We start from the raw sequence: 26,724 nt of genomic DNA on the forward strand, positions 1-26,724 counted from the left end.
GAGAAGGAAACACTATTTCTAAACCATCTGTAGTGGCTAAGTTCAGCGGGCTACCTGCTGTTATTTTGTTCTATCCTCCATTTAATTCCTTAGTTCCTTTTATTTTACAATGACAAAAAATTGCAGTGTAGTTTCTTTTGAAAAGTAGTGTTTGAGGGTTTTTTTTTTTTGACTGGCAATCAACAGCCATGTAATTGCTTTGTTATGTTTTACTAAAGAAGTCTGTTAAGTAGCACAACTTTGATACACTAGTAATAAGAGTTTGCAGGTTACAGAGACACCTGTGGTGACCAAAGCGACAGAAGCTGCTTATTAGAAAGAACCAGTACAGCTGTGTCCTATTAACTCCTTATGACACTTTTTTAAAACACAAAATAAAGGCCTTGTTTAAGGCTTTAGAGCTATTTCCCAGTGAATTGCAAGATCAACTGTGAAGTATGATAGGATATTTCAATCTACATTTTTAAAAATGTGGCATCCCATTATTAGGTTACTGTTATGAAAACAAAAAGAAATGATATTAAAAACTAAATAGAAACATCTAGGAATTTAATAAACATAGCAACAAGAAACAGGGCAGTGGGGAGAAAGAGAACATAATTCCTGGGATTTAAGATACTTGACATCCTTATTCAAAGTCAAGTTCTATTCATATTAGAAATTAAAAACTATTGATATTTAAAGTTAAGGTATTACATTTCTCTCTATAAAGTAATAAGTAAAATTATGTAGCTACTGTTCATGTACACCTCCTCATTATTACAGTTAAGGCCTATGGTAAAATTCACATTTTACAAACACAAGATGAAAATTCACTGGAATGGCATATTCCTAAGAGAGAGTAAAAGTCAATTACCTTTTGATATACAAAATTATAAGTTAGGCTGATTTCTTGCCCCCCCAAAAGAGTTTAGCTTTAGCCACAATTTTCTTACCATCTACCATAGATTAATCTTAATACAATTATTTGAGTTTCCATCTCTGTGATGTTTCTTGGATCTTTATCACATTTATTCAAAAGTGTTTGTCATGAAAATTGATTGCATCATCCATTTGATGCGATTAACAGTAACAAAACCTAAAACTTTCCCTCTCAATTCAATAGAAGTCTGCTGTACTAATGTTTATTGGTCAGTGGTCTATATAACAAAAGTTTTTGTGCCATCATTTGCTATTACCAGGTAGTTAAAATGGGACAAATTAATATGTGGAAATACAGAAGAGATGTCTAGACATCACAAATAAGATTGTTGCTGTGGGTTTCCTTTCAACTGTGATTTCTTTATGACAAATGTTAAAGTTTAGAAATAAATTCCTGGTGTATTTCTTGTCTGGTCCCATATCTAGTTATCCTAGTTCAGGCTAATCATATAAGTTTCAAGAGTCCTAAGCCTATAAGCTATTTAGCCTGGATGCTTCCTTAGTGGTTTTCTGAGACTGTCCTCTGGTATGATAGCTGGAGACATTGATGCCCAAGACAGGAAGGGACTTGCCAAGCAAATTTATTTTTGCTTAAGAAATACTTGGATTAAGCCTCCAGAAACATTAGTCCTCCATAATTTACTGTGAATCTCTCCTGTTTCTAGAAGACAAGTGAAGGATATTGAACTAAGTGAATGCTTTGGTAAAGTTACCAGAATATGAATGTAAATTGCTGTTATAAGTCAAATTTCCTGATTCTGCTAACAAACCAGAATACCTGATTTCGCTAACAAACTAGAATAAAAAAGAACTATAGAATGTCACTGGTATCCACCCCTGTAGTGTTGATGATTTGGACTTCCCACTTTCAAAATGATTCTAGTAACTTTCTAAGTTGAATACTTAAGTTAACCAACCTATATCTATATAATGGATTATAATAACTTCTAGATTGATCTTGGAACATTCCAAATGTGAACTGAGACATCAGACTTTAGCAGTAGTGATTACTTGCCTGTTTTCTTCCTTACTAAATCGTGATCTTCTGGAAGGACTTATTTTATTTGTCTCATTAAACAAGGAACTTTACAAAATTCTGGGAGAAAGAAACAATAAAAATTTGGCAAATGAATGTATTCTTCTAATTCCACTTAAGAATGTTGCTTATAATTTCAGTATTGTATATCTAAATAAGATGTCTTTCTTGGAAAACTCTCTATAGTCTTACTGGCTGCCATGTGTAGTTGCATTTCAGAGCCGTTCTTTCTTAAAGCAGTAGGCAGAAAGCCCTTGTTAGTCTTGAGAGGTGCTAGAGGGTATAATTTCCCAAATATCCAGTTGAACAACAATCCTGATAGAAACAGTAGGATATGCCGGTAAAGAAAAAGCTAAAAACAGATAGATAATGGTAAACAAAGAGATCTTGCATATCACTTCTGGAAGTGGCTAAAATATCTTAAGAAAAGTATATGTTCCTCCATGTTTATTCATTGAATAAACATTTACTGAATGTTTAATATGAACCAGGATTGGTGCTATGCACTGAGGATGAAAAGTTGAAAAAGACACAGTGCTAATGCTTAAAACACTCATGGTCTAGTAAGCAAGACAGACATAAGAGCTAATATGTAACATGAAATATGTACAAGGTGCTTTGGGAGTATAGGTGAACTTCATACTGAGTGACTCTACCTGAGTGAGCCAGGGAAGGACTTGAAAGAGATGACACAAGAAGGTGATAATAGAATTTCACTCTTTCTATTCAGAGATTTTTAATATTAGCAGCATTCCTTGTTTGTTGGGTTGCAGGTATTTGCTATTCTTATAAAAGGATATTGGTATTTTAAACCTCATAATTAGCTATCTGAATTGTGGAAGAGAGAAAAAAATAGAGAAAAAATGTAATCCTGTGTGGTCTGAACCAAACTGAGGATTAAGGCCAACCAACCAGGATGGACAGATTCCAAAAAGTTGTTTTGTTAATGATTCATCCTGGTACTGGCATATGCTTATAGGTGGACAGTGGAGCAGAAAAGTATTTTTAGCACAATGTAGTGAATGAATGCTTGGTCTATGAAAGAATAATTTCTTAAAATTCAGAACACATATCACTTCTAGGAAGCCTTGCATCTTCCCATTCTTCCCTTGCCTCAGTCTGGGTAAAAATGCACATTCTATATGCTCCCATGATATCACTGTACTAACTTGTATTGATGGCACTCATTATACTGAATGTTTATTGTCTATCTCCCTGCTAGGTTGTCAGCTCCCCAAGGGAGCTATGTCTATAATCTCAATGCATTAAAGTGCCTTTTAAAAAATAAGTGTTATATTGGTAAAAAAAAAAAACCAATAATCTCTCAGGCTTATTGAAACATAATGGATAAGAGAGACCAGTTTGGGTAGTAGAAAGAGCATTGGAAATGCTACCATATCCCTCTAATTGTGCGATTTTCCCCCCACAGCCATTAATAGGAATAATAAAGCAAAGCCTTCAAAAGCCTTCTCCTTGCAGAACTAAAAATGTCCAGACTGGGTACCTCGTCTTCTGCTGGCACTATAGCACCCCAGCCTATCGTGGCCTATGCTCATGTGCCCCAGGCACCCACCATCTGGAAAGAGGATTGAATTCCAACCAAGACAAGTTTATCCATTGGTTCCAAAGTTTCTTCCCCAGACTCACCAAGTCTCTATGATATCTCTAAAGTAATTGGCCTCTCAAATGGGGCCATTTGAGATGGTACTCTGAGCCTTCTGCACTGGTGGTGACATTGATTAAAGTAAATATGCCCGTAGGATATATAGGAATACTGGACTGGCTTCATGATGAGCTGTGCCAAGAAGGTAGGCAAAGGTCCATTTGGGCACCTTCAGAATTACATATAGAGAGAACTAGCACAATAAGTATTGATTTGCTTACCTCTATTAGAGCTGTTTGGGACTGGGTAATGAGAACATTGGCACATGAGTGCCCTTGGTGCTGAACTGCAGGTTCTTGACCGAAGCTGCTTCATGAAGGAAAGCCATATAACATATGTGGCACAATAAACCACCAATATTAACCAGTAATAAGTGGGTTAATGGGTATCACTTGTTCTGAACAGGCCCACATGGCAAATGTCTTACTTAGTACATCCAATATAGGTATTGTTTTAGATTATCTAATTCTAGAAAATTTAAACATTGAATTTGACTAGGATAGTGCCAACTGGGTAATTAGCTGGCTATGAGTGCTGAAAAATAAGTTGCTTATATGTAAGTTCCTGAGTTGAAAGTGTGTGGCACATCAGTGTACATGCTACACAGTGTTAAATCAGGCATTGCACACTATTTGTAAGCAGTGTTCCCTAGGAATTGCTGACAGTGCCTGAGTTACACAGGTTGCATGTAACAGACATAGCTTTGTATTAAGTTTTGCATACACAGTTAGTACCAATGTTCAAAGACAGAATTCTCTTGCCTATCAATATTAGCTTTTGAATTTAATGCACTTGGGTGCAGTATATCAGGTCACTGTAGACTTCTGCTGCTATGCTGACAGGTACTTGTTAGCCTTAATATTCAAGTGATAGTTTTCCACATTACTTAATCTTTGGCAAGAGTTAATTGGCTTAAATCTCTTATCAGTAGGTTGTCTTTGCCTGCACTTGCCATCACAGTGGCTTACCCTTAATTCCAAACTACTCACTGGTTCATGCCTGGCTGAAACTAGCTGACCATATTACTCTAGCCCTACACTTCCATTTGATCCAGCAAATATAGCCCAGGTGTGGGGTCTGCATGGGAGACACAAGGAATGTTAATATCCAGCTGCTACCCTAGGAGAGATATGGATTCTGCAAAAGTAGCTGATAAAACAGATGGACATGTTGTGGTCAGAGTACTAAGACTTCCAGAGAGCCTTCATGCCAGGTTTCCATATAGTTTTGCCCAAACTTCTTTATTTCCTTTGTGACACGTTTTCCTTCCCATACTTGTAAAGGAAATGTATTGCCATCCTAAACATCCCAGGTCAAGGCTTAATTAATGCTTTAAAATAAAGGTTCTAAAACACTAGGAGAGTTTGTCATTTTCTCCCTGGTTTGTTTTGTGAAGAGGGAGGAGAGAAGGTGAGGAGGAACCCCTCCTGTTCCATGATTACATCCTACCCACTCATTTTCTCCTTTTCTCCTCTGCTTTTGATTTTTAGTGGCGGTCTTAACAGAATGTCAAGATCAATTTGCAGCATGGTTTAACTCAAGGTTTGCGTTCTGCCAGCAGCAATTGTCCCTGCAAACAATGCCGTGTGTTCTTGTAACTTCAGAAGCTTTTAGAAGGATCATGGCAAGGGCAGCATCTAATGACTTTATTAGTGTAGGGTTTCAAAATGGGCTCGGTAATTGTTCATATCTCTTTGTCAGCAAGTCATAATTACTGCTCAGCATTGTCCAAGGGTGCACTTGTGAATAGTTTCCTAATAGTACTGAAAGGAAGGAAAAGAGGGAAAGGATAAAAGGTGATGGCCTCTTACAATTGAGAAGAAGCCAGTCTGTATATAGATGATGGCTAAACTGTTTATAATACATTCTTTACTCTTTTTAAAATAGACAATTATCCTTTTAAAAGTGTTCTTTGAGATAACTTTAAATTACCAGTTTACAAGCTTTTTAAACTCTGATTTGGATACTTCCCACACTATTACCTAATACTACAATCATAACTGCCTGGTGGTGCATGCATTGTATCTGAATCAAGCATTTGTGTAAAAAAAAATTTATTTCCTTGACATTAATCGAATTAATGCTATTCGGGAAATATATATTTAACTCAGATAGAGTTGTCTGTTTTCACAGTCTACATGAAAACTGTTGTTAGGAAAGAACAATACAAGGTGATACTGTTGACAAGATAGTCCAAAAGAACATTTAAGTTTTTATCAAATCCAATTTTCCTCATGCACTAGACTTTTCTTGTTACTCTCTTGGCGTTCTTCTTGGTCTTTCTCCTAAACACTCTGTGCTTTGAGTATTCTAGGGATCTTGATTTTGAGAGTGATAGAATTGAAAGAATCGTTGCCTTTTCAAGATATATAAAGTTTGAGCTTCACACCAAGACTTCTCCCCTTTGTGCTGTGTTGCCAAACCCTTACCTGTTCTGTGACTCCCTGCAGTGTACTCATGTATAGTTATGTGCAAATATTCACTTCCAGTAGCTAGTTATTCTCGTATTTTAGGGTATACAGATTCAAATGAATATGACTGCCAGAGGTACTCGATCCAGTTTATATATATAGATTATAAAACATGAGTTATCTAATGAAACAAATCCTAAAAATAAGACATTTCCAAAATAAAATATTTTTTAAAGTAATATACCCCATCATGTCTTTTGCTTTTCTTCTTATCTGAAATTGATAAGATCTAAAGAGATTTGTTTTCTTAATTGCTTTGTCAATGTTGATAATTTTTATATTCATGATTGTTTCTGAAGAATTTTTACTCATCATGTCACCTATGCCATTTAAATTGGTAGCACATTTCTCTCTTTCATAAATACTGGTAGTAAAACAGTGAGAAAGCTGTAAAAGAAACATGTTAGTTCAGTCATGTAAAACCACCTATGGAAACTGGTTCCTCTGACATTTTTCCAGTATTTGCCTGTCAGTCTACATAGATGCGCAAAAAGGTTTTAGTGCCCAATAATCTTAATGATCAGATCTGCCAAATATACCACCAAAAATTGAAAGGGGAAATAACTGTTAGTCTGGAATTGGAGAGTGAGGTGAAATCCTATTTTTTACATGTTTGGGTAATTTGTTAGGGAATAGGTTTGGTATCCTTTCCTTCAGCATATGTTTGTATCTTTGTATTTGATTGCATTCTAGTAATAAAGTGACAGTTTTATATTATTTACAAATAAAGAGTTAACTGTAGGGATTTTTAAACAGCCATCCATTAATTTATCTGCTGTTGGCTGACCCAGTCTGTAGCCACAGCAACAATTTTTTAAATCCTCCTAAATTGTTGCCTCTGCGTATCTTTCCTTTCCTCAATATGTGATCAGCACCAAGAAAGTCCTCTTTAACATACTTCTCTACAGATCTCAACTAAGGAAGGGATGAGGCAAGTTTATATGAACAATAAAGATGCTATGACTATTATATCTCAATATGAGAAATTATATTTCCCAGTCCCACTTTCAAATAAGGTATTGGAGGTTCTGAGCTGCTCCCAAATAAGTTACTTAATTAACAGCCACAGCAATAAAAATTTATTATTTGGACATTACAAAAGCTATGTAAGTATTATTTATTAGTTCCTAAAGCAAAACCTATTCACATTTAAACATGTCAGTTGCTATTCTTAAAAGACTGATTTTCAGTACAACTGTTTCTTCACTGTTTATATGTGGACAGTCATATGTCAGTCATAAAATGTAGGGCAGTTAAGAGGTAAGAGTCAGTCTAGGATTATGAAAAACAAGGGGTTATTAGGCAAGTGGTATAACATCTAGATTTTTTTTCTTCTATGAAAATGGGGGAGGGGTGACCCTATTTGAACTTTTTATCTCTAAAATTCTGTGACTTTCTGATGACTTGAACACATAGTTTTCAATATAAGCAAGATTAAAAATGAATGTTAGTAAAGTTTGTAAGTAGATTGTAGCATACTGCCCTTACCAGCTTGTGATCTAGTCAGAGTGACCTTAGTGAGCTATAGCTAAGGAAGCCACAGTCATTTTCCACCTCTTTCACCAATAAAGGCATCTTCCTTACCCTTAGAATTGTCCTTCAAGCTCTTGCTATTTGTGATGGGAGCTTCTAGAGTGTCAATAGCTAAGATCAAGATTAACACCACTGCTTTAAAAAAACACACACATAACTGCAATCATTAAGCCCCCGCTATGTGTCAGACACTATATATATATGAGCTCATTTAATCCTCACTCTATATACATTACCCCATTTAACCACAGTTCTGCAAGGTAAATGGCAAAGTCCAATTTCACATGTGAGGAAACTATTTTTGGCTCAGAGAAATTCTGTAACTTACCCAAGGTCATGCAAGTGATTGTACCAGATATAAATCCCAGATCTACCTGTGCTTTTCTGCTACATAATGCTTCTTGTCCCATGACCTTGTCAAGCTGGATTATTACCAGCAAAGTTGTACTAAATAACTGTGCATAGCCCTGTGGGAGATATAAGAGAAGTATAAGACATGGATCTTTTGCTCAGGTAACAAATAAACATGGAATTCACCAAATCTTAGAGTTGTGGGCTAGAAGCATTCTTAGTTAACATCCAATTTGCAACTGTGCAGGCATTTTTCCCTATATTATGTCTAACTGATATTACTACAGTCTCTACCTGAATACTGCTAGGGACAGAGAAATGAAAGCTTCAAAAGATAGTGTATTTTTGAGCTGCTCTAAAAGCCGGGAAAGGTTTTTGCTATAGTGCTTCTTCCCATAGAGAGTTTCTGCAACTTTCTCCCTTTTGGTTCTAGTTTTGGCCTTGGAATTACCTGGAATAAGCCTAACTTCTCTTCTTCATTATAGTCCTTTATCAGTTTAACCACAGCTATCTTGTCTGTCTTAATTTTCTTACCTTTCCAACCAAGATATATTTATTTCTTCCATTGTTCCTCGTATGGTAGGGTGTCTAGACTTAGTCCATTCTAAAGGGGTGCAGAATTGAGCATAATGCTTCAGAGGAAATTTGTCTGATGCTATGCTCAATTCTAGTCTGTAATTTTATTATTGGCTCCTATTGAACTGAAGGAGTCAACTAAAATCCCCTAGCAGTATTTCAGGTATGGGATGGTCCAGAATGGGCTGGGTCTGAGTTGTTATTAAACCAGATCTCTGCCATTGACAAAATTTTTTGAAGTTTGGATTCTATTAACTCTCCCAAATTTTATCACTCATAAACAATAACTGAACTTCTTATCGTCTCTACTCCTGTTATCATTCTTGATACTTCTCTCAGTTCCCAGACCTGTCCAACTCCAGAGAAACTTTTTTCTTCTCTTTATTCACCACACTTAGATGTGGTCATAAATAGAAACTGTATCACCTCATATATTTGGATTTCAAACATCGGGCTCTGACCAGCACTTCCTTCTCTACTCACTTGCTCAGTGTCACCAGTGCTAAAATTTTTTTTGTCTTATCATGCCCTTCAACCTATTGACCCATACCACTTCACTGCATCCACCCTTTCCTGTGTCCAACCTTCATTTCCTTCCTTGTCCTAATTAAATTTTAAGGTCCATCATGATCACTTCCTTGTAATACTTTAAACTCCCTCATCTCTGTCTTCCTCCATTGCATTCAATTTGTTAAACCCAACTATTCACCTTCCTTTTGCCTGTGCCTGGCAGTTGAACATTGCTGGAGATGATCACTCCACCTGATTTTTAAAAAAAATAAACATAAGCTAAGTTTTATATATAAACACTGAATTCAACTCTGTAATTCTGGCAGCTAAAGGAGAAAAAGGAAATGTGATAGGCATATCCTCATTCATTCATCTATCCATACAATGTATATTTATTGAGTTTCTATTATGCACCAGGTACTATGCCTTAGAGTTTACAGATTACCATTTAAAATTCTCATTGTCTGATAAAAGGAAGCCTAATAGTTCATCTCAAAATTTCCTGGCACTGAATTCAAGGAAGAATTTTATTGCATGATTTTTTATTTGACAATCATTAGGAAATATAATAAACAGTTATTTTTCTACTGTTGTTTTGTGTAAAATAGATCACTTTAAATAGATGTTTCTTATATCACTCCCCTGTAAAAACAGAGAGCTCCATGTTAAATCATTTTTCAGTAAAGGTAGTTCTTTAGGTGATATGGCCCTTAGATATTCCTTTTTTTCGTGATCTAACTCATAACAGGTATAGAGCTTAGAGAAAAAGCCTACGTAGTAAACTTGTTCATTCAGCTCTTTCTGTCAGACATCAGCTGTCTCAAATGAGCCTTTGTCAAGAGCTGGGTTGCAATTGATTCTTTCTTGAAAGCTTTGATAAGTGACTGAAGTGCTAATACTCTGTGCTGTTGGTCATTTATGTTTTAAAGACTTTTCTCCTATGTATAAGATTTCTACTAATGCTCTCCCACATTTCTTTTATCCATTAGAATAATAGTTCTTTTCAAATACATAAGGAAATTGTGTATAAATGTCAGGGTTTCAAGAGAAGCCAACCAACTCTGAAAAATTTTTGTATAATAATGCTGAACAATTTGTATATAATAATAAAATCACAATGTCTCCAAATTTTGCAGGAGGAAAACAATCAGAGAACATAGCATGAAAATATATGTGTATATCTTCAGTCTCTACCTTCGAGTAGGGAATAATCTTATGATGATTCTGTAGAAGTTATACAGCAATATAATACATTTGTTCAGTGATAAGAGTCTGAGATTTGCTGTTAAAACTTATTTTAGGAAACAGTTTGCCGTATCCATAATTTGGGGGAAGGGGAGATAAAAGAAAAGCCAATTTTGACTCTGAAGCATATAAAAGGAAGGAAGAAGAGGTATTGATTAATCCACAGACCAATTCCAAAAGTAGGTATCATTACCTTCACTTTATATGTGAGAAAACTAAGGCTCAGAAAGATTAAGTTATCCAAAGAAACAACTAGTGGGCTTCCCTGGTGGGGCAGTGGTTGAGAGTCCGCCTGCCGATGCAGGGGACACGGGTTGTGCCCCGGTCCGGGAAGATCCCACATGCCACGGAGCAGCTGGGCCCGTGAGCCATGGCCACTGAGCCTGCGCGTCTGGAGCCTGTGCTCCGCAACGGGGGAGGCCACAACAGTGAGAGGCCCGCGTACCGCAAAAAAAAGAAAAAAAAAAGAAACAACTAGTAAGTGACAAAATCAGGTTTATTTGACTCCAAAGTCTTTGTTCTTCCCACAATATTATGCTGCTTGCAGTAATTCCTACTTTCTCTAATATGTTAATATTTGGATACTTTACACCTCTTCTAAGTCACATTTTCAGTCAGTGGGTGGTGACAAGATGAAATTATGTAAAAACTGCAGTATGCTAAAAGTCAGGAGGGGAGCTTAGAGTATGAACTTGTGGACAATACCTGCTATTTTGAAATGGGACCAAGTGACCTATCAAGGTAGAAGCATAGTGAAAGAGGCCTGGGAGACCATGATAATTCATACCAACTAACTGTCCTAGTTAAACTGATTTCAGCAAAGTAGTTGGAAGAGGAAAAGGAAGGTTGTATGGTCAACATTGTCATGGTGGAGATAAAGGTTACTAAAGCAAGAACTGGCCCTTTCATGTAACAAATACATACTGTTTGGCAGTAGGTGCTAGGAATGCAGAGATGAATAAGAGATAATTCTCCTAATAGCAGTCCAGGAGCACTTTCTTGGAACAGAAAGTTCTCCCTGATTTCTAAACTCCCATTCCGTTCTCTGATTTTTTCCAGCACTTAATCTGAACCAATAAATCTAGCCCCCAGTTATATATCAGATTATGTTTCCTGTTTGAGGCTATAACCCTAAATATTCTTAGTGTCTTAAGGACACAAACCATGTCTTACCTTGTTGTATATTTCATAGACCCTCATAAATAACGATCAATTGGTAAAAGGCAGAACACAGAAGAAATATTATCTGGCATTTAACATAAATTTGCCCTCTTGTATAGCCCCTGGAAAATGAATCTTCTCTTTACATTGCTAGAGAAAGAATTTCTGCATTTGATAAGACATTGGGTTCAATGTTCTCTGTTATCTCTCCCAACTTAAAATAAAATGGGGTACTTACATGTTTATGTTCTTACTCTTGGTGAGAAGGCAGCCAATTATCTATTTATTTATGATTATTGTCCCTCCAAAAAAATTAGTATAAATCAGTCCCTATAGATTAGTTACAGCCCTGTCATTAAACTGTCAGTGCCTCAAAGCCTTTCCACTAGAGTGATTTATAGATGACAACAAGGAGATATTTGTGTTTTCTTTTTAACTCTGACTACTAGTCTATTAAGACAATTTAGCAGTTTACTGTTACTGGGTAGTCTTAAACCACAGACAGGTGAGAGATGCTTTTCAGATTAAATCTTCCCAAAATGTCATCCTGTGTTTTCTTAAATTTGCCTTTAGTTTGGCTGTGTTCTCTAACATGGATACAATATTTGCATTTGCACGGAGAGGCATTATACTATCCTTTTAGAAAACAATTTGGCAATATGAACCACTAATCATTAAATGATTCTATACCTTTTTACCCTATAATTCCACTTCACAGACAGGTTTTTTCCCTAAGGAAATACTTTAAGAATTTATGTAAGTATTTTTTATAATGATAAAAAAAAACTAGAAAGAAAAATGTAGCTGTAGGTGAATAGCTATGAATATAACAGCTTATACATCTATACAATGGAATATTATTCAACCATTTAACATGCTGGTTCATTACTATCGTATAGAAGGCTAAAAAACTGTATCCAACTAAACACTGATTACCACAAAAAGGAAAAGATATATTTGAGCAAAAAGACTGATAAGAAATAGACAAATGTGATTAACATTGTGTTAAAAGTTTGGGATTTCATGCAGTTTTTCTTTATTTTTATAAGAGAGTTACTATCTTACTTTCAAATTATTTATTGATTGGGCAATACATTCACTTTAATCAAAACTCAAAAGTTGTAGAAAGGTATGTAATGAAAAGTCTCCTACTTATCCTTGTTTCTAAGTTACCTTTTCTAGAGGTAATGTTTTAAGTTTCTTATTTGTCCATCCAGAGATTATTTTATATGTAAGCAAACAAATATATAATTATTTTTCCCCAGTTTTACACAAATGGTAAGCACTATTTAACACCCTGCTTTTCCCACTAACATTATATCTTAAAAGATAGTTCATATCAGTTCATAAAGAACCCTTTCTATTTTATGGCTACATAGTATTCCTTTGAATTCTATAAGGTACTATAATTTATTTAACTAGATCCTAGTGGTTGACATTTGGGTTATGCCCAATATTCTGCTATTACAAGCTTACAGTAAATAACTATGCACATATGTTTCCATCTGAAACTACATCTGTAGATTAAATTCCCAATTGTAGGAGTGCTAGATTAAGAGTTTGTGCATATTTAATTTTAATAGACACTGGCAAATTGCCCACAAAGGAGTTGGTACCAATTTCACTCCTACTAACAGTGTACAGTAGTGCCTGTTTCCCTGTAACCTTGCCAATGCAAGGTGTTACCAAAATTTTTTTGTCTTTACTAATCTGACAGATGAAAAATGGTTTCTTAGTGTACCTTTAATTAGGACTTACTCATTATGAGCTATTTTGAGTATTTTTTCACATGTTCATGAGCCATTACTATTTCCATTTCTTGAAGCTGTCTTTATATATTATTTGTGGATCTTTTCCTAATTGTTTGTTAAGAGTTCTTTATATATTAAGGAAATTAGCCTTTTTTCTGTAGTTCGAAATTCAGAATCTTTTCCCCTGTTCATCATTTATCTTTTGGCCGAGTTATGGTGTTTGTTACCGTGTGAAAATAGTCGAAATTATCAATTGTGTCTTTTATGCTTTACTCTGCTTCAGCTATACTAACCTTCTTGTCACCTTTCAAATATGCTAGATACTCTCCAACTTTAAGGTCTTTGTTTTTGCTGTTCTCTCTGCCTGGAATTCTCTTCCTAGAGACATGTGTTCCGCTTCCTCCTTCACCTCTTTTGAATCCTTGATCAAATATCAACTTCTCAGTGAGACCTGACTTCTCTATTTAATATTGCAAACCACCCCCCACCCGGCCTTGTTTTTCCTCCATCACCCGGAGCTCACAGACTGTAATTTTGTGTCACATCGAATTGCAGCTCACCTATACAAATGAATCAAGTGAGAATTATCATCTTCAATGTGGTCATCACCTCAGGAGACTAGACACTTGGTCCAGTGAATATGCCATTGCCCAAAACATTTAGGGAACAACTTCTTTAAAATCTACCTTCAGAGAGAGCTTAAAGCCTTTCAAGGAAAGCAGTCCTGCGTCCTAAAAGCGGTATTTCTCAAAGTGTGTTCCATTAACCACTTATATCAGAATCACCTTGGATGGGGTTGGGAGCTTATTAAAAAGGGAGTTTCCTGGGCCTTACCCCACATCTGTTGAATCAGAATCTCTGGGGGATGGGGCTGAGGAACTTGCCTTTTGAATAAACTTCGTAGGTGATTCCTAGGCCATTAAAGCTTGCAAATCACTGCCATTATAGTCAGTGTCTTCCAGCTTGTTTACCTAACTCATTTTGAACCAAAGACTTAGGACTATTTCAAAAAATCAAAGCCACCCTTAAAGGACAAAGGCACATATGCCAGTGGTGCTGAAGATCATCTCAGGGAATGAGCTGAACAATGGATAGGCATGCAGACTTGTGGAAATGATGTTGTGGAAGGAGACAAAAGCCTTTGGCTGGTTTTGGTATGCTTGACAATGCTAGCACCTTGATAAGTCTTACTTCACACGTTAAAGGACCTTGGCTTTAACTTCCCTATTAAAAGGAAAAGAAGAAGAAAGGAGAATTGTGTGTTGGCTAGATAGGTATGATCTCTAAGGTCCTTTCTCTATTTTGTGTTCTGGTTATTCTACTGTTGTACATAAATGTTTTTTAACCAACTCTAAACACATGAATGAATATGTATAAGTAATGAGGCTTATTACTATAGCAAAAACTGCAAGCTTGGTTTGCTTTAAAGAGAAGAGCCTCCTTAAATCAAAGTGACTTCAAAAGAAGTAGTATAAAAAACAAACAACAACAACCAAAAAACACTTGGCAACCCATATTGGAAAAGTCCTATAGTACTGTTGAATGTGAATTTCTTCTGCTCAATGACCTTTCATTTTGGACAAATGGTTCACACATTATCAGAAAGACATTTAATGTGTTTAATGATTCAAGGGTAAGCAGCCAGGAATTGTGATACTGATTCTTGGTTTTAAATTAGTTAACATTACTAAACATAAATTGCAGCATTTATAATTGTACTTACTTATTTCTCAAATATCAATACCTACCCTTTCATTCTCTGAATGAAAATAAAACCAATGACTGTATTTGTCTAGTCAACAATTCTTTCATGCTGTGTCTTACTATGCAAAAAATCTTTCAGTGTTGGCCCATAGGTATAAGTTACCATTTTAATCCTGAAAATAATTATGATAAAAATGTGAAATATCATGATGCATTTAATAATGATTAAATAGCTACCAATTTTAAGGGCCTACCATATTCTAAGCACAATTCTGAGTACTTTCTGTGACTTACAAGAATATAGGTATTTTAAAGATGTGTTATTTCCAGTTTATATATGAGGTTCCTTTAAACTTATGGAAGTCACATTGAAATGCATAATCAGGAAGCCTCACACAGAGGCTTAGCAGTTTTGTAGCCTCCATTTTTTATCAAACGTGCCTCTTTACATTACCTGGTATACAGTAGGTAGGCAGTAAGTGTTTGTGGAATTTCATCACCCTCCCCCTAAATTGCTGTGTTTCTTTTTTTTTTTTAAAAGAAGATGTTGGGGGTAGGAGTTTATTATTTAATTTATTTATTTTTGCTGTGTTGCGTCTTCGTTTCTGTGTGAGGGCTTTCTCTAGTTGTGGCAAGCGGGGGGGCCACTCTTCATCGCGGTGCGCGGGCCTCTCACCATCGTGGCCTCTCTTGTTGCAGAGCACAGGCTCCAGACACGCAGGCTCAGTAGTTGTGGCTCACGGGCCTAGTTGCTCCGTGGCATGGGGGATCCTCCCAGGCCAGGGCTCGAACCCGTGTCCCCTGCATCGGCAGGCGGACTCTCAACCACTGCGCCACCAGGGAAGCCCCTTGCTGTGTTTCTTTTAGTATGTATTTTATGTTGAAGTACAGTTTAGTAAAAGTCACTGACTTACGTAATTATGAGTTTGATTGAAAGAACTAAACTATATCCTGTTTTGAATTAAAATGAGATTACTTTTTCGTATATCTGATTTATTAGTAATCCTCGTTTCCATTAGCAGGATAGAAATGATCTCTGCTTCAGAGACTGAAAATTTTACTAATGATTAATATACACTAGCCATCAGATGTTCTGTTTATTTTTCTCCCCAAACTTTAGATTAAAACCACTTTATCTTATCTTTCCAATTTTAGCCTTCTAATAACAAGAATTGGTGAATATAAGCTACTAATTATGTTTTTTCTTTTCTTTCCTTTTGGGCACGCCGGATGGCATGCAGAGTCTTAGCTCCCCTACCAGGGATTGAACCCACACCCCCTTCAGTGGCAACACAGCGTCCTAACCATTGTACCTCCAGGGAATTCCCTATATCTTGTTTCTTTACCAAGGCTAGAGTGTGAGGCTTCCCGCTCCTTCTCCCCACCACCTCCACCACGACCTACCCACCCACCCCTCCAGGGACCAGTGAGTTGCAGGAATGCAATTGCTGTGGAAATCATTTCTCCCTTCATGACACCTGACTCTGATGAACACCATATGCAGTTCGATTGACAAGTTTGGTGCTGCCACTAGATGCACTGGCACACTTTTATATCTTCACAAGGAAGAAATACCACAAATATGAGAACCACATTTGTTCTCTTAAAACAACTTGTTTTTCCCATGTTTGATTTTGCTCTAATGTTTTGAACTGGATTTTTGCTGCTGGTAGTGTGCTGCGAATGGTAACTTTGTGTTGTGAATGATCTTGAGAGGAAGAAGCAGAACCTCCCAGCCATGAGAAAGATTTGATATTTGTGTTGTGAAGTTCTTGTAAATTATAATGGAAGGAACTGACAAGTAGGAATTTTTTAATTTGGGGCTGTCCATTGGCCCTACAGGCTGTCGATGATTGCAATTTGAAAATCTCAAAGTAAACATGATCATAGGAGATTAATCAAATTAATTAAACTTTTAACAAAGTCTCTCTTCGATTAGAACAGATTGTTAGTTAAGGCCACTAGAAAACATCAGCCGGCTGTGTGATCCCTTTATATTTCTCAACTGCTTCTTAAATATTAGAATGATTTGCTAATACCTGGTAGAAAACTGATCACTGTGCTTTTTATAGTAATTGAATGGCTTAATGGTTAATGTGATGTTGAAAGCTGTACCTCCCTTGAATATGTTTCGTGTAGTTTTGAAATTTATGTTATATATTAATTTAAACCAAATAAGATACACACATTTTCATAATTATTTTCTCTTCTAGCTCATTTTCACAGAAAGGGGATTTGGGATGTACACAGTTGCCAGACAAAATTGTCTTGAAATCAAATTCTTAAAAGCACTAAGCCAACCTGCCTGCTTGCCTCCCTTCTTTTCTTCCTTCCTTCCTGACTTCTTTCCTTCCTTCCTTTTTTGGGGGTCTTCTCTTTGGCTAGTATTTAATATCACTTGTGAGGCTAGTGCTGTGATGGCCATCTACTGTGTGGTATCCACTTAATCCATTGATGTGAAAGCAACAAGGACTTATTTTCTCCCTTTTGTAGGAAATGGCATTCCAACTGTTTTTTGACATCTTTAATTTTAGAGGTTGCCAATGATCAGATCAGGGTCAAGACTGACTTCAAATATTTTAGTAAGAAGCAGAAAGAAAAATGAGATCCTAACTTTCTAGTCTCCTAATCTACACATCTCCATTGATGAATTAAAGCTATATGGGTGTGAAATTTGGTATGGAGACTTAGGCTGCTTGAGCACCTTTTATCCCATAATAGTTGTGGAATGTGAAGATCTGAATTTTCATGGGGGCACTGATATTTCATGGCCAACAATTGGTTTTTTAAAGGCCTTGTCATTTCAGATTGCCATGGGGTCCGGTTATTGCTGCTCTAAATGTGTATATGAACCTGCCTCCCAATGAACTTATTGCAGTGGTGCTAACTTGTCTTGACACTCTTGCCAACAGTTCTAGTGGCCCTGTGTGTAGTCACCGCACAGGTTTTGTGGAGGATTCAGCCTAAACTTCTGGGATGAATTTCTATGGACAAGAAATATACTGGCTTTAAAAATTAAGAGGTTTGATTCTGTTTTGAATATGGATATCAAATGAATCTGAGCACATGACATTTTAATGCCGTTTGTCTTTTCAAATAGATTTACCTTCTAATGCATGTGATGACAAGACTTTGCTCATCAGATAGAACATACATTTCAGAGGAGTTGTTACCTAAAATATTATCATAAGGCATAAGAAAACACACGATTTAAGTTGCCTTTCATGAACATAATTAAGAATTAATAAGCCAGTACCAGTGGCTAGTCCCCAGAATTTCCACTGTTTTGCCTTTTGTGACCTGTGTTATTAAAAGTCCATTATTTTTACAGACTTTATTAAATTGGATCTTATTAAAGCATTCTATATTTGCATTTGGTCTTTCATAATTCATTATTATTATGACATTTACTTTTTACCATCAGATCTGAAAACATATCATAAGCTACCCTTTTCTCTTGAAAGAAATGCTAATTTCAAACAGTCCTCTAATAGAAGAGAAAAGCTTTATCAGTTTTTTCATTTATTCCAGATCGTGTTAAGAATACTAATGCTAGACTTCAGTATGCTAATATCTCTGAGCTTTTTTTGGTCAAAAGCTTAGAATTATTATTTTTATCCCATACCAAGTATGAAACTAGAAGACCTCCTACTACTGGAGAAAACACAATTCTAAAGTACAATTCTTGATTCTAAGGACTTGTGAAAATGTTGCTAGATCCTGTTTAGACTAGGATGATGCCGGTTAATTTAACTTTTACCACCTGATATTTGTCCTCTTTAAGAAATTTTTCCTCTTAAAATTCATTTTGTTTGTTTTTCTCATAGTTTAGGGTAATATAGGGTGTGTGGCCTGCTTTTCTGTAGGATAATCATTTCTATACCATTTATGATGTAGTTGAAAACTTAATACAGTAATATTTTACATATTGATATCAGACTGTCTAATTTTAATATAGCTAATAAAACACAATGAATTTTTTCTTAGCGTAGTGATAAATTTATTAAACTCTGAAATGAAACTAACTTTGGATTTTGTATCATTTTAGATTTCTGACAATGTGCAATAGACACTTTGGCAGCGTTGTTGCACAAACCATTCGGACTCAAAAAACAGATCAGTTTCCACTTTTTCTGATTATTATGGGAAAGCGATCATCTAATGAAGTGTTAAATGTGATACAAGGTAAAGTACATATCACAAGGGAAGTAGAGTGTCTCCTTATGTATGTGATAACCTTGTAATATTTACCATCAAAGCTGAAAGTAATTCTCTATTGGTGAATATCTTTGCATTTTAAAATATAGAACACCCGGAAAAAGAATATCTTCAAAAAGTATAGGTGCGGGCTTCCCTGGTGGCGCGGTGGTTGGGAGTCCGCCCGCCGATGCAGGGGCGCGCGTTCGTGCCCCGGTCTGGGAGGATCCCGCGTGCCGCGGAGCGGCTGGGCCCGTGGGCCGTGGCCGCTGGGCCTGCGCGTCCGGAGCCTGTGCTCCGCAATGGGAGAGGCCGCGACAGTGAGAGGCCCGCGTACCGCAAAAAAAAAAAAAGTATAGGTGCTATGAAATATGCTTCATGAAAATCCAACAGAAACATCTTAATAAAACTGCACAGCCCTTGGGACATAGGATAATCATGTTAAATATTCAGAACTGCTAAATTTTCTAAACTAGAAATTAAGCCATAATCAGTCATCAAATACGATATTTCATTCATACACACACACACACACACACATATATATTTCTTGCTGTAACGTTGATTGGTTGAAGGAAATCCTTATCTTTAGTTATCTGGAAAAACCAGTGACTGGATATTGTGAATTGAATAGTTCACAGTGGCAGTCGTTTCTCCTCATTTGTGTGAATCCACGTCTAGAATGCAACCCTGAGGTGTGAAGCTATAGGATGCCTGTCAATTTAATCACAGTGCACACATTCTTTACCCAAAAAATGAGTGATATTTTTTATGTTACTAATGTAAGGATTAGTATAAAAAATTCCTTTATACATGGCAAAGCTTACATTGAAAACAGTATCTTTTCTATGCCACAGGGAAAAGGATGTTTCAGATGCTCCAAACTAAAGCTTGTGTCTGAGATACTTAATTTCTGCCCCTATTTAAGTCACAAGTTCTGTAGCAGATAATGTAATGGAGGAAGGGGTATAAATTCAAGTGCCTTTAAAACTCAAATAAAACAAAACCTCTGGTATTTTATGTTTTCTCTATAGCTAGAGCATTCACTTTCACAAACAATGTTAAAGAAGACCTGCTGCGGGAACAAAATGCATAGAGTAAATAGATAATGAAGATAATATTTCTTTCCTGTTATCATATTAATTAATCATATTAATTAATTTCATATTAATTAAGATAATATTTCATTCCTGTTTGCTGTAATATTTCCAGCAATATTACAGTCAGTAGTGGTTCTCAAAGCATGGTCCATGGACCCTAGAGGTCCCCTAGATCCTTTCAGGGAATCTACAAGGTCTATTTTTGATAGACTCTTTTTTTGCTTTTTTTTTTTACTGTATTGACATTTGTACTAAGTGGCACAAAATCAGTGCTGTGTAAAACTGCTGGCATCTTAGCACAAATCAAGGCCATGACACAGAACTGTACTGGTAGTCATATTTTTCACCTCCATGTATGTGCATTTTTTAAAATTATTATTTTATTAATTTTTAACCGTCTTTATAGTTTGTGTGACGCAATGGGCAGACATTTCTCCAGGATGAACAAAGTGAGTCTGTTACTTCAAGAAAAAGAACTGACAACATTTGTTGCCAATGATAAAATTTGAGTTTTTAAGCAAAAAGTTATATCCTCCATTTAAGATTGACAGCTTAAATACTTTTCTGGTGATGTCAATGGTGATGATAATAAATGTGATTTTTTTGATATCATAAAATTAGATGTGTCAACATTCAGAAGAAATGCATGACTCCGTGAACCAATATTTTCCAAATGACCAATGCATAATGTTATAAACTCATGCATGAGTAAAAGATCCATTCAAAGGGCAAAATAGACCAGTGGATTTTAATATAACAAAGTACAATAAGTTCATTGATAACGGTTTCAAATTCCTCACATACCTAACCTTGAAATAAATTCCACTTGTCAGTTTGGGTGTATTAAAGAAAAATATCTACAATTATCTATTAAAATACTCCTCCTTTTTCCAACTATATATCTATGTGAGGCCATAATTGCTTCATAAATTTCAACCAAGACAACACATTATAGCTGGTTTAATGTAGATATAGATATGAGAATCCAGTTGCATTTTATTAAACCAGACATTAAAGAAATTTGCAAAAATGTTAAAAAAAATAACATTCTTCTCACTGAACTTTTTCGTTTGGAACATATAGTTATTTTTCATAAATGTGATATTTATATTAACAAATTATGGGTGGTTTTTTTTTTGATGTTGGGGGTAGGAGTTTAGTAATTTATTTATTTATTTTTGCTGTATTGGGTCTTCGTTTCTGTGCGAGGGCTTTCTCTAGTTGTGGCAAGCGGGGGCCACTCTTCATCGCGGTGCGCAGTCCTCTCACTATCGCGGCCTCTCTTGTTGCAGAGCACAGGCTCCAGATGCACAGGCTCAGTAGTTGTGGCTCACGGGCCTAGCCACTCCGTGGCATATGGGATCCTCCCAGACCAGGGCTCAAACCCGTGTCCCCTGCATTAGCAGGCAGATTCTCAACCACTGCACCACCAGGGAAGCCCCAAATTATGGGTTTATTATTGTTACTTTTAAATGAATTGATAAATATGTTTTAGAAATTTCAGTTTTAATTTCTAACACAGTAAATGTTGGTAACCATAACCCACATAAAAATTCTTCAGGGATCTCAATAGTTTTTAAGAGTATAAAGAGGTTCTGTTGCAATAGGCTATAAAAAATAAATTTTCCCTGAACTGCATTAACTGGAACCTTTCTCCACCTTGGATCATTAAGGGCTTAGGTATAAAATACCTTCAAGTACAGTTTGGCAATGAGCCTGTATAGTTAGGGCTGAAGCATAGTTGATAAGCAGTGGCTTTAAGCCTGAAAATTAATGACCAGTGTGTAGTACCTGTAAAATTATACTATTTCCCCATTGATGATTCTAGTACCCTCCACAAAGTATTCATGCCCCATACTCGTTGTTAGTCACTACAGTTTACAAATAAGAAATGGAAACCCAAAGATTTGCCTGGTAACAAAATCTACGTTGAAGGTTCTCTTATTAAACTTTTTGCCATTTGTTATATCTGTTAATAATAACTGTCAGTGATTGTGTGTGTGCTATGTACCAGGCACTTTACATTATCTCTGATCCTTCTAAGAACCCTACAGAGGAAGTGTTATCTTCATTTTGCAGATAAGGAAATTGATCGTTAGAGAGCTAAAGTCACTCCCTCTTCTCTTATTCATTTGTTTACTAAGTGAATATTTATTAAGCCCTTGTCATGTGCTAGGCAATTTCTAGGTACCAGATCATGTAGTTATAAGTAGCAGAACTAGGGTTAGAACTCTGACTACAAAACCAGTTCTGCTTTCTTGGTAACATGATATCACACCAAGATAATACTTGTTCTCTAGCTCATTTATTGAGAGAGTAGTGCTGATGTGACCAAATTAGATTATTTCTTTGGCTAAGGACCGCAGCTGCTCCCTAACTGCATGTTGCCAGTGGTCATAAGGGAAACTGGGAAAGGACCATTGAAAGATTATGTTAGTCAAACCCTACTCTGGAAGAATACAGAAGAATGTTGTCTCGTTGGTGGCCATTCCATTAACGGGACAAGAAGACACCTTCTCAGGCCCTGGAGAAGACAGGCTCTTTTGCCTGTAGGTTTGAAAGAAAAGAAAAATTGCTATATCTTTATGTATCTTCATGAGTTTCCTTCTCTCTTGTAGATGCATCCAAAGCAAATAACAGAACTTAATGCATGCAAGAAATGGCATATATTTGCTATATGTTTGTTACAAACTTGGACAGGGATAAAATAGCATTCAAGAAAATCAAACATTACAATACCTTCTCTATAAAGATTATAGCATAGTCATTTGAAAGCAGCTGAAAGGGAAAAATATCAGTTGGGAAAAAAAAAATTTTTTTTTCAGAAATTGAATTACTGCTTGTTTCACCAAAGAATTTTTAGTGATAGGAGATAATTCTAAGTAAACAGTATGCTAAGATGGCAAAGGAGACAGGCTTCTGAGTCAGACTCATATGGTTTCAAATCCTGGCCCTATAACTTAACCAACTTGACGTTGGTTAGTCAGGTTACTTGAGCTCTCTAAGCCTCATTTTCCTTCTCGTTACACTCAAAATTATAATAACACCTTCATAGAATTGTTGTACAGATTAAATGAGATTTTATATCTATAAACCTAATCACTTAATGTAATTTGTTTGGCATATAAACAAATGGTAGTTGTTGCTAGCGTTATTAAGTAGATACGTTTTCCTAACTTGAAAGATACTTTGATCCTCATGACTTGGATATTCTTCTTGTAGTGCTGAAAGTCCTGCTTATTAAGTAAGAGACTGTTCCCTCAAATCTAAGTATTCTGAAATTTTAATTGCCAGTATACTGCTTTGTTCTCTTTCTGAAAATATGAAACTTTTCAGTGAAAACATGAAAGTTTTTATTAGCATGCCAGTCTGTAATTTTTTTAGACTGTAGTTATTCCTTACTGATTAATTCTAGAATGACTTTCCATTTTATAATGATTTTAATGTGAAGTTTGGCTATCTCCATGTGTTGCTAGGTAACACAACAGTGGATGAGTTAATGATGAGACTCATGGCTGCAATGGAGATCTTCACGGCCCAGCAACAGGAAGATATAAAGGATGAGGTAAGGTGAAAGGTTAAGTAGACCTTTAATAGGATTTTGTTGAGATGATTTGTCAAATGGTGATGCTTGCCTATGTCAAGATGGATAAATAAGGCATTGATGAAGATGTGTTTCCACATGAACGAAGGGTTTTTATGCCACTGAATTTACCTTTCAGTCCATTCTTTTCATGACCCAAGACCCAACAATTTGTTTAACTTTATGGACATTTATACTTTGCTAGATTTGATGGCAGGAGGTCAATTTACAGGAAACGAATTCTGAAGCATGTTTACAGAAGAAACTACAGTGCAGGAAATCCAATCTATTATATGGGTTTTTCACTCACTTTTAAGGTCCTCTTACTCTTTTTAAGTATTGAGATTGATTAGCAATAAACACATTTTACACTTGAACATATTTTTGAAGCACTGTGAGAATTAGTAAAAAGATCACCAGAATTCTGAATTTAGCAGTCTCCCGAACATATTTAGATGGTATAGATGAGATGAGCATGGAACCTCAAATAGAATAATAACAGCAATATTCATAATGACAATAGTAGTCAACACTTACTGAATATCTGTAATGTACTAGGCACTACGCAAAGCACTTTACATTTATCATCTCATGTGATCCTCAAAACAATCCCTTGAGGCTGCATATGAGTCAGAGTTCTGGCTAGAAACAGATGACACTTTCAAACTGGGTTGTTTGAAAAGAGTTTAATAAGGGAACTATTTATGAAGATATGGGCAGAGTTTATGGGAGTCAACAATGGATAGTACACTCTAGGGCTAAAGGAAGCCATTGCTACCCTTAGGCCTAAAGGCCTAGGAGAAGGTGGTATATGAAGAGGATCGCTTCTATTAGAGAGAGATAGCCAACCCTTGGTGAACTGGTAAGGAAGAAGCTAAGGAATAGCTTCCCTTTCCTTTTATACTGCTGGTACCTCCTATTGACCTAACCCAACTAGAAACTGAAAGGCAGGCAAGTGAACCTCCCTGGGCAAAAAGCTAGGTACAGCATGGATACTGAGGGGCAAATGGAACATAATCCAACACAGATTGGTATTGTCATCTCTACTTTTCAGATGAGAAAACTGAGGATCAAAAAGTTTAAGTTAATTTACCCAAGGGTCACACAGCTAGTAGGATCTATAATAATCTCAAGTAATTATTAGTGCTTTATCAGTCAAGAAATTCCTGGATTTGGAAAACAGTCTCAAGATAAAATATGAAACAAATCTTATCATTTATTAATTTGAGATGCTAAGTTTGTATATCCATCAAATTATTCTTTTTAATTTTCTCTTTGTTTTTAATTTTTAAAGAAAGATTTACATAGAACAAATAAAGGAGAGTTTGATTTCTGAGCAATGATGAAAAGTTTCCGCGTATAATGAGTGTTTTCAATACAATACTCTTTAGCTATTACAAATGGGAAAAACATAAACAATTTCCATTTAACCTTGTACTGTTGTATTTAACTTTATTTACTTGTCTCTGTCTTCTACTAGACTGTGAGTTAAAGAGCAAGGGTTGTATCGTATTCATGTTTGTAACTCTGTCTTCTAACAGTGTACCTAGGACAACGTAGGCACTCAAAAAATGTTTGTAAGTGATTGAATAAATGAATAGTTGAAAGAATTTACATGAAATAATATGACTTGAAAAAATAATACTTGATTACAATGATATAAAACCTGATGTATCCACATTAACAAATATGAAAATTCTGAGCACTATACCTAGAGTTTTAATACTGAGTAGATTCCTTTTATTGCTGTAAAAATGTTGTTTGTAATTTTTCTTAATAGTGTTTCATTTACTCTGAGGGAAAGGTAATCGGGTATATGGTAGAATGGTGTTTATCTGTTACTTTATAAATTGACACTGACATTTTGAAATAATGAAGTACTGTACTTAGTTAGGAATTTGTAATAATAGGTGTGTTGCCATTCAAGATTACATTTATCCTGGAATAGAGGCATTGATTGACAATAATTCACTAAACACATTCTTCAGCCATTTAAATCTTGAGTCTCATTAGTACTCGATTTACAGATTATGCTGTATAATAATATGAATGCACAATATTTGCATGCATATTCCCAGTTCATTCTTTCATTTTAATTTGTGTTCCTCATAATTCATTGGTAAGAAAATTGACTTTAATTCGTTTAATACTGAGCACAAAACTTAATATGAGGGTTACAGGAAAAATCTAAGACTCCGTATAATTGAAATTTTTTATTGAAATTTAACTGCAAGAGATAAAAGATTTCTCTTTGTTTTTGTTTTTAGAGTGTCTTATGAAAGTTATCTTTCAGGTCATAAGTAGAGTTCCTAAGAAAAGCTTTTCTAAGTTTAAAAACTTCTTTTAGACTATGCACAGATCATGATTTGGTATCTGCTGAGTAAGTGATAAGAAACACTGTCCCTTGTAATTGTGAATTTAGCTTTACTTTATAAAAAATTTCAAATAAGACTTAAGCATACAGTTAAAATTAAATTGTGAACATGTTTGAAGGATGGCTTCCTAGGCCTGAATTTATTTAAACTTATCTTTGGTTCAGTTACGTCCGTCATTTCAATGATACCATTGTATTAGTGCAACCAGAGATGCCTATATTACATAAAGCTTTTATTAAATAAAACCAAGCCCAAAGCATATTCATACTCTGAGTCATTCTTCAATGGCTCAGAATGGGCTAACCTTTTTATCGCTAATTGTTCTGTCTCTAACCAGGAAGTATAAATTATGTATGAGCCTCTGTTTTGACAGAACTATCTCCATATAGATTTATTCATAGACATTTTTATTAATGGTATTAGTTTGGTTTTATAAGTGTTTACTGAGCATCTATGAAGAATATAGCACTGGGCTAGGTCCTGGGGACAGAGAGGTGCTTTGCTCTAGTGAGGGGCTATTTGCAAAGAAGGGATGAGGAGAAAAGCA

General features: G+C 35.7%; 1 protein-coding gene across 1 annotated transcript in view; it reads left to right on the plus strand.

Annotated features, from left to right (window-relative positions):
- Window positions 1-26,724, plus strand: part of FAF1 (Fas associated factor 1) — a 488,997-nt gene that overhangs the window by 376,888 nt on the left and 85,385 nt on the right. Inside the window, exons 16-17 of the mRNA XM_027108597.1 lie at window positions 18,971-19,107; window positions 23,696-23,784. Of these exons, the coding sequence (XP_026964398.1) occupies window positions 18,971-19,107; window positions 23,696-23,784 (226 nt within the window). The remainder of the gene's footprint in view (window positions 1-18,970; window positions 19,108-23,695; window positions 23,785-26,724) is intronic.

Source organism: Aethalodelphis obliquidens, unplaced genomic scaffold (genome assembly GCF_003676395.1).
Source record: "Aethalodelphis obliquidens isolate GAN/ISIS:26980383/991018 unplaced genomic scaffold, ASM367639v1 scaffold9, whole genome shotgun sequence".
NCBI lineage: Eukaryota > Metazoa > Chordata > Mammalia > Artiodactyla > Delphinidae > Aethalodelphis > Aethalodelphis obliquidens.